The sequence below is a fragment of the Kogia breviceps genome, chromosome 1 (assembly GCF_026419965.1).
Source record: "Kogia breviceps isolate mKogBre1 chromosome 1, mKogBre1 haplotype 1, whole genome shotgun sequence".
NCBI lineage: Eukaryota > Metazoa > Chordata > Mammalia > Artiodactyla > Physeteridae > Kogia > Kogia breviceps.
Genome location: NC_081310.1, coordinates 22,908,570 through 22,926,493, shown reverse-complemented (window position 1 = coordinate 22,926,493; position 17,924 = coordinate 22,908,570). Strand labels below are relative to the sequence as shown.

The 17,924-nt window shown below is 44.3% G+C and overlaps 1 protein-coding gene across 1 annotated transcript in view; it reads left to right on the top strand.

Moving 5' to 3' along the window:
* The first annotated feature begins 9,654 nt into the window (after nucleotides 1–9,654).
* LIN9 (lin-9 DREAM MuvB core complex component) overlaps nucleotides 9,655–17,924 on the top strand; it is a 100,938-nt gene continuing 92,668 nt past the window's right edge. The window contains exons 1-2 of the mRNA XM_059065742.2: nucleotides 9,655–9,866; nucleotides 17,167–17,199. Of these exons, the coding sequence (XP_058921725.1) occupies nucleotides 9,788–9,866; nucleotides 17,167–17,199 (112 nt within the window). The 5' untranslated portion in view covers nucleotides 9,655–9,787. The remainder of the gene's footprint in view (nucleotides 9,867–17,166; nucleotides 17,200–17,924) is intronic.

The following is a 17,924-nucleotide window of genomic DNA, read 5'->3' as shown; positions in this document are numbered from 1 at the left end:
GGTAATTTGTGTGTGTGTGTGGTACACGGGCCTCTCACTGTCGTGGCCCCTCCCGTTGCGGAGCACAGGCTCCGGACGCGCAGGCTCAGCGGCCATAGCTCACGGGCCCAGCCGCTCCGCGGCATGTGGGATCTTCCTGGACTGGGTCACGAACCTGCGTCCCCTGCATCAGCAGGCGGACTCTCAACCACTGCGCCACCAGGGAAGCCCGAGGTAATTTTTTTGAATCAGTTTGTTGAACTGACATGGACATGAAAGTGTGGCTGAATGATTTTACAAGTACTGAAAAACGGGTCTCTATTAAACTTAGATTAAAAAGAATCAAATCTGAGACTTGACATCCTTTAGATCTTTCAGATCTTTGATGGTGGCATAATCTTCACCATCCTCTCCCCCAGGATTTGATTTTGGTTTTGATTTCATATCCTGTGGGGGGAAACAGAGGGTAGTTTCAGAGGCTCTACTTGCCCTTTTAACCTTCCCCACTACAGTAGCTCTTCTTATCCCACAGTCCAAGGACCCAATGAGGGGGATCCTCTAACTGCCAAGTTCTACTCTCAGACACTGAGGAAATGATCATCAAGTGAGTCCACAGACCCACTGGACTTACTGGAAGCCAAGACTCCATTTATGACTTCCTGCCTCTACCCCATATACCCCAACTTTAAAGGAGGTTGATGATGACTTCAGGCCTATGACTATCAAACTCAGATATGTGTTCGATAGTCCTTGAAACATCTGGGGATCGCCCTTTCCTCAGTGTACAGTCACCTGAATATATAGGCCCCTTGAAGGAACAACTAGGAATCATTACAGTGTACACTTGCCACACTGCTCCAGGGCGCTCCCTCCTGGGGACCTGGCCAGCTCTTCAATCAATGAGGTCCAGATCTGAAATTTGGCTCAGGTCTGGGAAATGAACAAGGCATCGAGGCTTTTCATTAGGGTGACTGCCCTCCAGCTCCCACTCCTCCAATCTTGTCTTGATTATAGATATTAAGTACCTGCTTTGCTGGCTACCCATCTATTTTGCCCCTAGAGACACCATGTCCTATTAACTGTTTCCATCTCCACATGTCCCTGTGGGTCAACTCCCCTTGGCTGTCCCTTCAACCTTGCCAACTTTTATGGTAAATGCAGCCCCCTGCTTTCCCATGATTAAGCACTGCCATCTGGCCTCCGTTATTTCCCATAGGCCATGCATCATTCCCATCACTCCTGAGTGGGACACTTATTGTTTTGTCAGAGAGAAGATTCTGCAGTGTCTTCCTGCATGGGAGGAGTGCTAGCTCTTAAAGGAGGGCTGGGCACCTCTGCAACTCTGAGGGTTCCAGAGAGTCTGCAGAGCCAGATCCTCAGGGGTATCCCCCTAAAAGTCTCCTTTCCATGTGTCACTGTCAAAGGACCTCAGGTTTTCTCAACTAGGACTCTAACCTTAGCATAACAAACCTGCCTTGGCTTAGAGATTAAATGTCTCTGGAGCTCAAGCTATTAAGTCCTGCTCTTACCCCTTGGCAGTGTTCACGCTTCACGCAAGTGATAAAGGCCTCCTTATAAGCTACCAAAGAGGCCCTCTGGCTCTCCACTTAGTGTTTAGGTGTTTGATAACTCTTTTTTTCCCGTTATTCCTATACAGGACATCAGTGCAATTTAGTAATAACCGGCCAACCCCACTGTCCTCATAAGCACTATTTTCCCCTTTTCTTTCAATGCCTGAATCATGGCACCAGCAAAGGTGTGTTCCCCTGCCCTGGGATGTTTCCCAGGACACCCCAGGTGGAATCTTCAGTCATCATGTGGCAGGCTTTATGCTCCACATTCCACTTGGGTTGGGATGGTCCCTGCCAGCCGGGTGATGAGTTCAGCCAGTTCAAAATCCATTGTACCATCTGCTTTTCCAGACCATTTCCTAATACCTACTGTTCCAGTTCAGGTTCTCTGAGAAGCAGATGCCAGGATAGAATCAGATATGCAGAAGATTTAGTTGGGGAAACACTTTTTTTTTTTTTTTTTTTTTTTGCGGTACGCGGGCCTCTCACTGTTGTGGCCTCTCCCGTTGCGGAGCACAGGCTCCGGATGCGCAGGCTCAGCGGGCATAGCTCACGGGCCCAGCCGCTCCGCGGCATGTGGGATCTTCCCGGACCGGGGCACGAACCCGTGTCCCCTGCATCGGCAAGCGGACTCTCAACCACTGCGCCACCAGGGGAGGGGGGAAAGATATAGCAGAGAGGGATCATGAGGATGTGGGGAGAGCCTCAGACCAGAGTGCAGGTCTGACACTTATAAAAGAGAAGGGAAAGGAAGGGAAAAGAAGGGAAGGGAAGGGAGGGAGCATCTCATAGGAGGAGCTTCCAATTGCAGTGCAGCTCTGAGGATATCTTGGCCAGGCCAGTGGGGAGGCTGTGCTACTTATGCTTTAAACACCTTACATGTTTGATTGCTGAAAGGACTCACAGGACTCCAATGGTTTATACTCATAGTTTTATGTTTGTGTGCTTTTAGAATTTGTTTTTAGAACAATTTTAGTAGCAAAATTGAATGGAAGGGAAGGAGGTTTCTTATATACCAGCGTCCCACAGCACAGCTTCCCCTTTTCAACGTCCCCCACCAGAGTGGTACATTTGTTACAGCTGATGAACCCACATGGACACGTCCTTATCACCTGAAGTCCACAGGTTACATTAGGCTCCGCTCTTAGCACAGAACAGTGTTTCTGTTTGTTTGTTTTACAGTCAAAGGATACAGTACAGTAACAGCAAGAGAAGTTATGCAAGGAAGGGGACTAGAGATCACAGGCACAGGCTTCTTTGTCCTCCCACTGCTGGATCGCACAGGATACGCTTTGTCTCCAGGTCTCAAACCACCATTGGCTTGTGTACCAAGGAGTCCATAATTGACTCATTGTGGGAATCTATTGGAGAGAGCTGATAGTGTAGACATATTCTAGCTCCACTACCAGCCCTAATCATTGAAATCCCTGAGGCTCCACCAAAGAAACAACTATTAATTAATGCTGACAAGCTGGTATATCCTGCACCCCAAACACAGACCAATGGTCACAGAACATCCTTTATTGTGTTCAACAGTGTTGTCGAGGGTCACATGCTGCAGGCAGCTCTGTACATAAGCATGCAGCCAATCCAGACCATGCCATGCAGGAGCCCCAGAGCCAAGATTGCCCATTATGGGAGGCCCATGTTCAGGACAAATGGCCTGGCTCTAGCAGCTCTGCCATGCTCAGTTATTGGCTAGGATCAGCAGCCTGAGGAGAGCATGGCATCAGCACAAATGCTGAGCACATCTTAGGGTGCAGCGGCTGGGGCCGTCAACCAACGGCCTGGACATCTGTGAGGCATCTACCTCCATAGCTAGAAAAACCCACTTCAGGAGAAGTTTCTCAAAGCTCCCCCTGACTCTTGTGTGACCCCCATTTATTTCTTAGGTTTTTCCTCTTGCCATATCTTACTCTCCAGCCATCCTGAACTACTTAAAGTTCCTGGAATAAAAGTCATTTACATTCTCACCTCTGGGACTTTGTACATGACCCTCTGTGAATAATACTACTTTCTTCTTCCACTTCCTTTCCCTAACTTCTACTCATTCTTCAGGTCTCAGTTCAGAGACCATTTCCTGGAGAAAAGTTTCCTGCTCCCCACCCCTCCCTATTCTATGCTCTTACAGCATCCTGTCCTCAACCTCAAGGTAGCACTCATCATACTACTGTAATCTCCTAAAGAATCTGTGTCTTCCATTAGACCATACAATCTGTAAGGGTAGGCAACATGTTACATTGAATGTTGCCTAATATATGCCACACAGTAGGTGCTTAATAAATATTTGCTGATCAACTGCTGGATAATTTCACCCTGTTGAATTGCTTAGAATCTGGGGGTTAAGAAGAGAAAGCAAAATCAGTGATTATCCAATTCAATGTTTTCTTACATCCCATGGACACATACATGTCCTGAAGGGGCAGTCTTTTCGGGTTGGAATCCATAAATCCACTGCATGAAGCCATCTTTCTGGCTGGGGAGCTCTGATGACAAGGCACTCCTTGGATAGTCTGGTCTCATGTGCTCCTTAGCTGATGTCCCCCAATTCATTTAGAAAATTCTGGACAATGACTGAGTGTGTTCATTTGTGTGGGGAATGTCTTTCTACTTTCCCTCCCATGGGATGATCTATTACAACTTTTTCATAGTTTGTTACTAAAGATACCTGGTGAAAGAGATTTCTCTTATTCCTTCAAGAAAGTGATGGTTTTCCTTAGGCTTGGTTCCATTTTGCAGACTGAAAAACAGAGGCCTCCTTAAATAACCTGGGATACACCACTAAAATTTGCTGAGCATAATGTCTTTAGAAGTAGTTTCTCAGAAATACAACTAACAACACTTAGTTCCTTCTTGGTACAATTTAGGGAAACAAAATGTAGGAAAGAGTGGCAGGGAGCTGGTGTTTATGTGCTGGGATGTGGGCCAGGTGTTTTACATAAGTGATCTCATTTAATTCGCACTACAGCCCTGGAAACAGGCTTAATAATCCCCTCCTCTGTTGTTGCTGTTGTTGTTTTTTAACCAAATGATGCTTTCATCTGGGTCTGAGGAGGAACTGGTGTTTGATGACCCTCCTAAGTTTCATTCTAAAAAACAGGATCTGTCACGAATTCAATCTGCACCTTCCTGTAGCCACTTGGGTCCAACAGGAAAAGCAGTTTCTTTCCAGCATAGTTTGCAGAATAGTAAGTAGAATGTTTGGCAGAAAAGACAAAGTGGAAAGGAAAGCAGTTTGATGTCGGTCTTTTGTTTGCAGCTATCATTTACAATTGCCCAGCACAAGATGGGAATAAAGACACAGACATAGTAGAGAATGGACTTGAGGACACGGGCAGGGGGAAGGGTAAGCTGGGACAAAGTGAGAGAGTGGCATGGACATGTAGGGTGGATTGCTAGTGGGAAGCAGCCACATAGCACAGGGAGATCAGCTCGGTGCTTTGTGACCACCTAGAGGGGTGGGATAGGGAGGGAGGGAGGGAGATGCAAGAGGGAGGGGATATGGGGATATATGTATATGTATAGCGGATTCACTTTGTTATAAAACAGGAACACACACACCATTGTAAAGCAATTATACTCCAATAAAGATGTTTTTAAAAAAAGATAAATTCATTTAAAAAAGAAAAAAAGATAAATTCTTTTAAATAAATAAATAAATAAAAATAAAATTGCCCAGCAGAGTGCGGTTGATTTTGCATCTTCATTAAGTGACTACGAAAAGGATTCTACAAAAAGTGACTACCAAAGATTTTAGATTGAGACAAAACCCAAAAAGTCTAAAAGTAAGATTTTTCAAGTAACAGTTTTATTATTTTATAATTCACATACCATAAAATTCATCCGTTTAAGGGGGCTTCTCTGGTGGCGCAGTGGTTGAGAGTCCGCCTGCCGATGCAGGGGACCCGGGTTCGTGCCCTGGTCCGGGAGGATCGCACATGCCGCAGAGCGGCTGGGCCCGTGAGCCATGGCCTCTGAGCCTGTGCGGCCGGAGCCTGTGCCCCGCGAAGGGAGAGGCCACAGCAGTGAGAGGCCCGCGTACCACAAAAAAAAAAAAAAAAAAAAAAAAAATTCATCCGTTTAAAACGTAAAATTCAGTGGGTTGTAGTACATGCACAGAGGTGTGCAGCCATCACTGCAATCAATCAATTTTAGAACACTTTCCTCACTCCAAAAAGAAAAACTGTATCCTCTAACAGTTACTCCCAATTCTCCCCCCACCTCCCAACTCCAGCCCTAGGCAGCCATTCACCTATTGTACTTTCTATCTCTATGGATTTGCCTGTTCTGGACATTTTATATAAATGGAATCATACAATATGTTGTCTTTTGTGTCTGGCTTCTTTCACTTAGCATAATGTTGTCAAGGTTCATCTAGTCGTAGCATGTATTAGTACTTCATTTCTTGTTATGGCTGAATAATATTCCATTATTATTATTATATTATATACCAATTTTTTCAACCACTTTTATTTTGAAAGTAACAAAAATCTTACTGTAGAAAAATAATAACTATAGATATAAAGAAAAAAAAATCACCCATAATCCTACCACCCAGAGACAGCCACCACTGTATATATTTCATTCTGGATTTTAGTCTATGCATATATATTTGTAAATGAGATCACATTGTGCATCCTGTTTGTGCAACATGTACTTTTTATTTTGGCTGCACTGTGGGCGAGGCTTGTGTGACATTAGTTCCAGCACCAGGGATTGATCTCCGGCCCTCAGCAGTGAAAGCGCAGAGTCCTAACCACTGGACTGACAGGACTGTATTTTTTATAGTGGTAAAGTATACATAATGTAAAATTAGCCATTTTAACTACTTTTAGGTGTACAGTTCAGTAGCATTATGTACATTCACACTGCTATGCAAACATTACCACATCTATCTCAGAACTTTATCTTTCCAAAAGAAACTCCATACCCACTAAACAGTAACTCCCAATTTCCCCCTCTCCCAATCCCTGGCAACGACGGTTCTCCTTTCTGCCTCTATGAATGTGACTATTCTAGGTACCTTATGTAAGTGGAATCATACAATATTTGTCTTTTTGTGACTGGCTTATTTTACTTAGCATGATGTCTTCAAAGTTAATCCATATTGTGCATATGTTAGAATTTCCTTCCTTTTTAAGGCTGAGGAATAATATCCCATTGTATGTGTATACCACATTTTGTTTATCCATTCACCATGATGGATACCTGGGTTGCTTCCACCTCTTGACTATTGTGAATAATGCGTCTATGAATATGGTGGTACAAGTATTTCTTCAAGACCCTGCTTTCAATTCTTTTGGCTATATACTCACTCAGAAGTGGAATTGCTAGATCATATGGTTATGCTGTTTGATTTTTTTGAAGAACTGCCATACTATTTCCATAGCAGCTGCACCATTTTACATTCCTACCAGCTATACAGAGATTCCAACTTCTCCACTACCTTGTCAACACTTGTTATTATCTGCCTTGTTGATTATAGCCACCCCAGTGGGTGTGAAATGATATCTCATTGTGGTTTTGATTTGTATTTCCCTAATGACTAAAGATGTTGAGCATCTTTTCATGTGCTTGTTGGCTTTTATATCTTCTTTGAATCATTTGCCCATTTTTGAATTGGGTTGTCTTTTTATTATCAAGTTGTAAGATTTCTTTATATATTGTGGCTACAAGTCCCTTATTAGGTATATGATGTGCAAATATTTTCTCCCATTCTGAAGGTTGTCTTTTTGCTTTCTTGATAGTGTCCTTTGAAGCACAAGTTAACACAGAAATAACTCAATATTTGATAAATGGGCCATGGGACTGGAAATGACCAAACAAATCCCTAAAATGTGGCTATGTTTATTTCTCTTATGATTTATTTTCATGACTTTAGTGACTTTGTCAAAATTTTAGGTTTTTTTTCTTTAAGCAAACAATGACACATAAATCATGTCATTTTAAATTGGAATACACAATTCGAGGAAATTTAACAACCTTGTGATGGATGTATTATCCTAACATCAAAGAGGGAGAAACTGAGGCTCTGAGAGTGAGCCAGATTCCTGATTCTATCACCAGGTCAATGTTGTCGTTGAACAAGTTACCAGATTGTTGGGAGGATCAAGTAAGCCAAAGATTATAAAAAATCTCCCTCATAAATCTCCAATAAAGACCCTCACTGAAAATAATAAAGTGCATTGTTTGCAGTCACACAGCTAATAAGTGGTAGATCTGAGGCTGGGATACAGCTTCAGGCTTCAGAGTGTGAGAAGACTCATTTAGAGTTCTTTAAAATGCAGATTATCAGAGAAATAGCCCGAAAATATTTGTTTAAATAGCAGACCTGCTGTCGTGTGTGTGTGAAAACTGCCTTAAGATAAAACCTGGTTTGCCATCAGTTGTTTTTCATCTTCACATAAGATAGATCAGAATGTGATTTAGAAGGCACAGGAGGGGTTAAGTTACCTATGAAGGATTACTTTGCAAAATTTAATTTTTCACCCCCTCCCCTTCACACCCTGCTTCACCTCCAGCCTCAGCAATTGGCAGTACCCACTTACCCAAGGCATGAAGTTAGCATCCAGTGATACTTCCCATTCTAAAGTGGTGGTGGCAATAGCTAACATTTGAGCCAAATGTGCTCTAGGAACTATTACAAGGTCTGTATGTTTACCAAGGCATTTATGCTCAAAACAACCCTGTTATTATCTGCATTTTACACATGAGAAACTGAGGCACAGAGAATTAATAAACAAACTTGCCTGAGATTATACAACTAGCAGCTAGAATCCCAGCCAAGACTTGGGGCTCCAGAGTCCATTCTCTGAAAATCTAGGGTGGCTGGTACAGATATCTCCTCTCCTTTGCCTGCCTGCCCCAACAAGCTTCCTCCTGACTGGTTTCCAGAACTCTCATTTTGTCACACTCCAATTCGTTTCCCACATTTGTGTTCTACAACGCAAATAGAAACATGCCAGCCCTATACTTTAAAACCCCACCATCCATTGCTCCAGTGCTCTTAGCAAGTTCAGCTCCTTAGCCTGGGCCGGCCTGTGTGTTCTGCTGTCATCTGTCTACCACCTTTTAACTTTTTAGTTCCTGGAATTCACCCGTGTTGTACTCTCATTGCTTAACTATCCCCCCGGCCGCCCCCCACTTACATCCCTGGAAAAAAAGGACTGGAGCTCAATAACATTTGTTAGATGAATTGCTGAAAAGCAAGAGTGGTTTATAACTGGACGCTGTTATAGACAGGAATTGTGAAATCTTTCCCTGGGCTTCTTTCAAAACTGGATGAATTCTCATTGTGTTCTCATAACATTTCGATCAGGGTACTTCATCATCTTTAAGTGTCATTGTCGGTTTTTGTTTCTGCAATTCTCTCCCAGCTCACTACATGGTCTAGTGTGAATGGGTGAAAGAGCTGAGCAAAACAGTTCTTCAGCTGCCGACCTAAATGACTAACTTCATGACCTCTCAAGGTCTCTCCTCCGAGCTCCACGCAACTCCGGTTCCGGCATTCGGGAGGGGTGGCCCAGGCTCCCGAGGGGCTGCGGGCACCGCGAGTCCTGGGCGGGCAAGCTGCGTGGTTGCCGCGGCCTGAGCCCTCCTCCCCGGCCCTCCCCCAGCTCTCCGGAGAAAGGAGGGGATGGAGACGCCGGAGAAACGTGGGCTTGGAGAGCCGCGAAAATTTTACTTCGGGTAGAACCCCCCAGGGGAACGCGGCCGAGAACCTGGGGCTTCTCCCCGCGCCGGGCCTACAGGTGCCGCCTCCCTGCCCCCCTGCCCCCTCCTCAGCCGGCCGGGGCCTCCTTTCCACCTTCCCTCCTTTTCGCCACTCGGAATAAACAGCCTGCAGTTCCCGCAGCTGCAGCGCGAGACTCGAAACGCGCGCCGGGAGCGAGCCCCAGAGGGGGCGGGCGGCGCGGACCGGGAGCCGGGCCGGGCGGGACACGGCAGCTCGCGCCGCTCCCCCCGCTCTCCCCGCGCTCCGGCGCCGGGCCCAGGTAGGGGCGGCGCGAGACGGGCCTGGCGGCGCGGCCTCCCTCCCCCTCCCTCCGGCCCGGCCGGGGGCGGGAGCGGAGGGGCGAGGCGCGGCCCCACTCGGCGGCACCCCCTCCCCGGGCAGGCGCGGGCGGAGCCGGGCCCGCCTCAGCCGGCAGCGGCGGGAGTAGCGCCGCGGTGCTCCGCACCGCGGGCAGCGAGCTCCGCATTCGAACCTCCCTCGCAAAGACAGTCTCCGCCCCACAATGCACCGCGGCGGGCAGCCTTTGAAAAAGCGGCGCGGCTCGTTCAAGATGGCGGAGCTCGACCAGTTGCCTGACGAGAGTGAGTAGCACCTCAAAGCACCCCCACTCTTCCCGCCGTCCGCCTGCCCCCGGGTTGCATCCGCCCGGGACGGGCGGCCGTGCCCTCTGCCGGGCAAGTGGGCTGACTGCCAGCCCCGCTGTGGTCCCCTAGTCCTTCCACCCCGGTGTTGCCGCCGCGTCGCCGCCTTTGTTATGGTGTCTGTGTATTGGTTTGTGGGGTTGTGTGAGAGCCAGGGCCGGAAACCGAAAGCCCGGGGGCCCAGCCCGGGCGGGGCGGAGGCGGTGGCTGCTCTCCTGGCCCGGCTCGGGCCCCCGGCCGCGGTGGGGGAAGAGCGACCGCCGGCCGCGGGGGCTGTCCTCCCCTCCTGAACCGCTCGCCCGGCGCGGAGAGACGCCTGGCGGGGTTATGTAACTCGCTTTCGGGGGCCGGGAAGGGCTCGGGCTGGGGAGGGGGTGGTCACAGCTCTCCTTCTTGTCCCGGCCTCTGATCCTGTCCTGTCACAGTTCCTGCCGCTGCAGGCACTTGTGATCATCACTGCCCTCCCCTCCCTCCTCCGGTGTGTCCACCCCTGGAAGCATTTCCGTGTCAAAGGGCTAACCCCTTCCCCTGGGACCACAGGTGGCTGTGGACCTTTCCAGAGATAATCCAGACTGGGTACACAAGTATTCAGGCAACCCCCATCCCGCAGACTTTCTTCTCTGCGTATGTGTCTTAGGAATCACGGGAGTACCTTTACGCATGGATGTGACCATCACCACAGGCATATTCAGTACTCTTCCTGACACCCACCCTGTGCATTGCCTCCTTTAACCACGTTTACTCATCCTGCCATTTCAGACGTGGATGCTCACTTGGGTTTAGTAAGTAAAAGCACTAATTCTGTAGTTTAAGCACAATAGAACTTAATTTTGTAATTTACAATATTGTATTGATATAAAGTATACAACATAAAGGCACATCTTTCAGTTAATTACAGATGGGTCCTGATGCACACTCACTATTCAGTTTATGTATATGTATCATTGTGAGAGTTTTTAGTGTAATGGAAACAACTGTTAAATTTATCTGTGCAAGACACTTTTAAAGTGAGAACTGAATACAGCCAATTCTGTCTTCCTTGTGGGGTCGTATATTCTTTTTTTTTTTTTTTTTTTTTTTTTGTGGTACGCGGGCTTCTCATTGCTGTGGCCTCTCCCGTCGTGGAGCGCAGGCTCCGGACGCACAGGCTCAGCGGCCATGGCTCACGGGCCCAGCCGCTCCGCGGCATGTGGGATATTCCCGGACTGGGGCACGAACCCGGGTCCCCTGCATCGGCAGGCGGACTCTCAACCACTGCGCCACCAGGGAAGCCCGGGTCGTATATTCTTTTTTTTTTTTTTTTTCCGGTACGTGGGCCTCTCACTGTTGTGGCCTCTCCCGTTGCGGCTCCGGACGCGCAGGCTCAGTGGCCATGGTTCACGGGCCTATCCGCTCCGCGGCATGTGGGATCTTCCCGGGCCGGGGCACGAACCCGCATCCCCTGCATCGGCAGGCGGACTCTCAACCACTGCGCCACCAGGGAAGCCCCGTGTATTCTTAATGTGCTATAAAGTTGAAAGTTCAAGTTGCCAAACTGGTGAAAAGTTGTATTAAGAGAGTTTGTGTTTTAAATTTGCTCTAGACCAGTGCGGAATTCCAGTAGAACTTTCTCAGTGATGGAAATGTTCTGTTTTGCGATGTCCAGTAGGGTAGCCATTTAGCCATATGTGGCTATGGAACTCTTCAGATGTGGCTAGAGTGACTTTTAAGTTTCGTTTGATTTTTGTTAATTTAAGTTTAGTCATGTGTGTCTAGCGGCTACTGTATTGGATAAGGCACAACCGTAGACCACCCATGAATTTTATTGTTTCTTATTTGGAGAATACAGTCGATTGTGATTTAGGATGCTCCTAAATAAAGGTGGGCCTGCTAAACACAATGTGCTCGTCATCTGGAAGTCCTTGCTCTCTTTGTCGTAACGATGTTTTATATCACCTCTTGGAAGTCCCACCCACTAGATAACTGTCATTTAGAATATTTGCTCATTATCATTAAACATTTATTGAGGATTTACTCTGGTTCTTTGCAGACACTTGGGACTCATACTAGGGTTCAAATTACAGCTACTGTTTCCAGCTATATAAGATAATCATTTATATTGCTTTGTGACATCTCTGGTACACTAGAGTGTGTGTGGGCGTGCACCTTAGCTTGTGCGATACATGTCTTGTTTAGCTTGACCACAGCTGGTTGAAAGCAGGGATTGCTTTACCTGGTTTGTCACACAGTGCCATAAATCAGGTATATATGAATGCTTAATTTATATGGAATTGAATGTAGGGTAAGAGGCATGGTTAACGAAACTGCAGCAGAAGTGATTTCAGTTTGATACGAGAAGTAGCGATATGTTTATTTGCCAGTTTTAGTCAAGGGGGCTAGTTTGTAAGTTATCCAATAGTTAGTATAACATTATCAATAATAAAAGCTACTATCTATTTAGTACTAACTATGAACCAGGTGCTGTGCAAAGCATATTGTATACATTTGCTCATGTAATCCTCATTCCAGTAGAGGTAAGTACTCTTACTGATGAGGTAGCTGAGGCTATCTTCAGCCCAGATCTTTCCTCTGGGCTTCTGTGCTTAATATCTCTTGCCCGTTTCACATCTTCTCTCAGATGCCTCAGAGGCCCCTCAGACTTTATGGGTTCAAGATCTACCTCATTATCCTACTGCAGAACAGAGATACTTCCAGTGGTTCTGGTCGTAATGAATGGCTCCGCTGTGCAGTCAGCTAAAACCTAGATAGAGGTTGTCTTCCACACTTCCCATAATTAAGCCTTTACCGAATCTTGTAACTTTTACCTTCTAAATGTCTCTCGGTTTTGCCTACTTCTCACCTTCATCCTGGTCCAAGCTGTCACCATCTCTTCTGCATTAATTGCTTTAGCCTCCCATCAATCCACCACCCAAACCCTCCCCCGCAACCTACACACAGCCAGAGTGATCCTTTCAGAATGTATGTATGTCATCCTATTACTGAAAACACTTTACTAACTACAAGACCCTTTGTGTTCTGGCCATTCCCCACCTCTCCAGCTACATTTTGTACCACTCTTCCTCGCATTCTATCCTTTTGAACTAAATTGGACCTTTTTCATTCCCTATACTCACTAGACTTTCTTTTTTGCACATGCTGTTCTCTCTTCCTGGAATGCTCTTCCTTCCTCTCACTTCCAGTTAAGTGCTACTTATCCTTTAGATCCCATTTTAAGCTTCTGTCCTCCCTGACAAATAATACATCTTCTTATTAAATCTTTCATACCACTGTGTAATTTCTTAGTGGCAGCTGTCACAGTTGCAGCTTTACGTTTGTTACTGTGATTGTTTGGTTAGCTTTGGTTAGAAGCCCCACCAGAGAAGGTGCCATTTCTGTTTTTCTTCATGCTTGCGTTCCAGTTCCATGTATGACAGCTGGCTTACTTCTCTGTTCTTTTTTCATAACCACCCTTCTCTTGTCAGTGACTTCCCAAACATAATGCCCCCACACTTCCTTGAATATTCTAGATGTTCTACCTTGGGGCTTTTTTACCTGCTGTTTCTACCAGCCTGACTCATTGCCTTGCCCCCCTGTGCTCTCATGGCTAGCCCTTTTCACATGTTACCTCCTCAGAGAAGCCTTCCCTACCTGCCCTGTGTAAAGTTAGTTACTCCGCACGCTGTGATCCCTTGGTTATTTCCTTTACAGCAGCTGCCACCAGTGTAGCTGTCATTTTATATACTTGTTTATTGTATGTCTCCTCCCACTACAGTGTAAACTTCCCTGAGAACAGAGGCTTTGTCTAGCTTTTCTTTCGGTTAACCCCAGTCTCTAGAATAGTGCTGTGGCAGGTATTCAGTGAATATATGTTGAATGAATGAACATACCCAGTTAAAGCAGGAGTCTAACTTAATTGAATTCAGCTGCCTGTAAAATACATGTTCTTAACCTAACCTTTTTTTTGATTGATCAAAATAATACAAACAATAAGCATGGTCTGAAAATTAATCATGTACTGTGTGCATTTTTCTCTAAGCACTTTTACATATACCAACTCATTTAATCCCCATTTTACAAAAGAAGAATAAGTAGCACACAGAGAGGTTAAGTAACTTGCTTAAGATAACACAGTAAGACAGTGGCAGAGCCAAGATTCAAACACAGCTATTTTCCATCTGTGTTCTTAACCACTATACTATACTATCTCTCAAGAAGGGAAGAAGGTTAAAGATGGTAGGTCAGAGACTGCAAGATACAGTCCCTGCCTTCTTGGAGCAGGAATGAATATCCTTACAATTCACACCTCTTCCTTCAGATCTCTGCTCAAATATCACGTTCAGAGAAGCTAATCATGAGCACCTTATAGAGAAATAGTCTTCCCTCCACCAACTCCCACCCCATATGTGTGTGTGTGTGTTTGTTTCCCCGTCGCTAGAATGTAAATTCCAGAAGAGCATCAGGAGCATCGACTGTGTCTGTTTTGCATGCTGTCAGTATCCCCAGTGACTAGAGCAGGGGCCAGAATGCAGTCAGCACTCTACACATATTCACTGAATGAATGAATGGTTACCACTTTTTCTCAAATGAACCATGTTTTTCTTGGTAGCTACATTGACACATCGTGCCCTGTCTACTACTGCTGCTTTCCCAGTTGTGTTGTGAGGCTTCTTAGCAAGGCTTTATGGCCTCTCTCCCCCACTTTTCCCCTTACAACTTTACTGCCTTTGGTCATTAAACTTCACTTTGCCATACAGAAGCTGTTAATGTGTCCTGTTAACCATTCTCCACATCTAGGCAGGAGAGTAGGGGGAAAGCGAGAGTGGCTTTGATGTTGGTGGGTTGTCCGACAAGCCTCTCATACTGCCTTGCAGAGAAGTCAGTTGAGGTTTAGAGATCTGAGATACATAAAAATGTTTCATAACCAGAACCATAATACTTTATCTGTTACTTCTCATTTAACGCCTGTTGTCCATTTATGTGAGTTGTAAATCATTGCTGCTTTTGTTAAAAACCAAGGAGAATTAATCTGTCTTCTCTGATTTTTGTACTTAGTTCATGTTCTTCTATCTTACTTTATTCCCTGAGATCATCTTTTATTTATTTATTTTTGTGTTTTGTGTAATGTCATACTGGACTGGCTCCTTATAGATGTTGACAGACATTTTTAACAAGCCACTTACAAATCTGCCTTTTCTCAATGTAAGTAAAAGGCTAACCTTTCAAATAACATCACTACTGCCTGGTCTTAGGTTTTTTTTTTTTTTAAACATAAATGGATGTCATAGTAACTGAGATGAGAAATAGCTGGTTCTATAATAAAACAAATTTTAAAATGAGGAATGATAAGAAATAATAATTTGACTATAGTGAAAGAAAAAAAGGTGTTCTAAACAGTTTTTTAAATTTAAAGAGGGAGGTTTTGCTCATTAATAATTATGTGAATAATTTCTATTTTGGAGCGTAGAAAGGTTTTTTTCCCCTGTTAGTTTATTTTCTTTTATTGAGATATAATTAACATATAACAATGTATTAGTTTTAGGTGTACAGCATAATGATTTGATATTTGTATATGTTGCAAAACAATTGCCACAGTAAGTTTAGTTACTTACTAACGACTAATCACCACACAGTTACAATTTTTTTTCTTGTGATGAAAACTTTTAAGATCTGTTCTTTCAGCAACTTTCAAATATATAATACAGTATTGTTAACTATAGTTATCATGCTTTACATTACATCCCCAGAACTTACTTCTTATCTTATAACTGGAAGTTTGTACCTTTTGACCCCCTTCACCTATTTTGCCTATCCCCCACCCCCTGCCTCTGACAACCACCAATTTGTTCTCTGTATCTGTGAGTTTGGTGAGGTTTTTTTAATTAAAAAAATTTATTATTATTATTATTTTTTGGCCATGCCACACAGCTTGTGGGATCTTAGTTCCCGACCAGGGATTGAACCCAGGCCCTCGGCAGTGAAAGTGTGGAGTTCTAACCACTGGACTGCCAGGGAATTCCCTTTTGTTTTTTTTTTAAGATGTCACATGTAAGTGAGAGAGATCATACTTTATCATTTTTCAAATGACTTGAACTTCTTTGCGGTATACCTATCCAATTCTGAGGTTTTCAATTTAGTGCTCCCCCTCTCTCATAAAAACTTCTTCCCCCAAAAAAACCTTCTTTCCCTATCAATTCTCCTACTTCCCCTCACCTATCGATCCTGTCCTTTATTTACACCATAACCTGTAGCCCAGTATTTCTCGAAATGGGCCTGAGGGGTACCTGCAACAGAATCCCCTGAGGGCCTTTATTAATCATACAGTTTCTGTATGTATGAGGAGCTTCTTGGTTATTCTAATATGCACTAATGTTTTAGTCAGTGAACCCCTCCAGCTCCCTAATCCAGCTTGGATCTTTAAGTGTTGCACATACCTGCATTCTAGGCTTCCAAATGACTTATTGTCTGCTATGACAGTCCCTGGATCATTTCCATTTTCTGTTTTCTCCACTCTGTTACCACTTCTGATCTTTGCCTCAATAAATGTCAATTGCCTTTCTCTTTTCCTTCTCCAGCACACTTCTGAATGAGGATACAAAATCACTTCTGTCCCTACTCTTCCTCTTACCTCTCTTTCTACATTTTTCTCTCTTGGGAAGGTCTCCAGTTCTCACAACTTCAAACAAGACTCCATCTCCAGTTCTTCGTTACATTGTCTGAGTTTTGGTCAATAGCTTGAATTGTCTACTAGTTATTTCTTTTTTCTTTTTTTAAAAAATAAATTTATTTATTTTAATTTATTTATTTTTGGTTGTGTTGGGTCTTCGTTGCTGTGCACGGGCTTTCTTTAATTGTGGCGAGCAGGGGCTACTCTTCGTTGCAGTGTGCAGGCTTCTCATTGTGGTGGCTTCTCTTGTGTGGAGCACGGGCTCTAGGCACATGGCCTCTAGTAGTTGCAGCACGTGGGCTCAGTAGTTGTGGCTCACGGGCTCTAGAGCACAAGTTCAGTAGTTGTGATGCACGGGCTTAGTTGCTCCGTGGCATGTGGGATCTTCCCGGACCAGGGCTTGAACCCATGTCCCCTGCGTTGACAGGCAGATTCTCAACCATTGTGCTACCAGGGAAGCCCTACTAGTTATTTCTAATTGCACATTCCACTGTCACTTCAACATTGCTAAAACTAAATGGATCACTTTTAACCCTAAACCAAGTTCTTTTTCTCTCACTTTGATGATGAAGTAATACTGGTTTGTTTTCATTGCAGGCTCTTCAGCAAAAGCCCTTGTCAGTTTAAAAGGTAAGAATCATAGCATGATTCTTTTAGGTATGACACAAACTAGGAATTTATTTCATTAAATTTTTTTTAAGTTATGATTTTTCTTTTTTCTTTCTTTCTAAGTTATGATTCATTACAGCATTTAAATATTGGTTTTCACTGGTGATAATAAGTTCATATGGGGAATCGTCCCTTGGTTTTCTCACCCTAGAATTATTGATTAAAGAACTTTCTAACTAAACAGACATTTCTTACTAGAGTTAAATCATTTATTAAACAACTGGGCTAAGCTGTATTTTTATATAATTGTTTGTTTTTTAAGAATCTTGTCTTCTAAGTAGTAACCCAAGTCTCTTGAAATAAATGAATGATAATATTTTTTTCTGAGAAAAAGTTAGACATGTTCCTTGGTCTCGCTGTTTCTTTGTGTAAGTACGTTAGACCTATCCTCTTAATATAATTTATTTTGAGATTTTACCTCTTGAGCAAGATTCTACTGGATAAGTAAATTTGGAACCAATGTAGATCTTCTCAAAGGTTCATTAGTACTTTCAGTTTTTAAAGCTACTGTATTATACTTTGGATTGGTGATCTACCAAATTAAGTCCTTCTGGCTTGAGAACACTTATCTTCCAGGATTACCCTAATTTATTTGCCTAGCAGGATCAACCCCATCCCATCTCTTTTGTTTTGTACTTATTAAAATATATGTCTGAAAAAGTATTCCACTGATTTTTTTCTCCCAA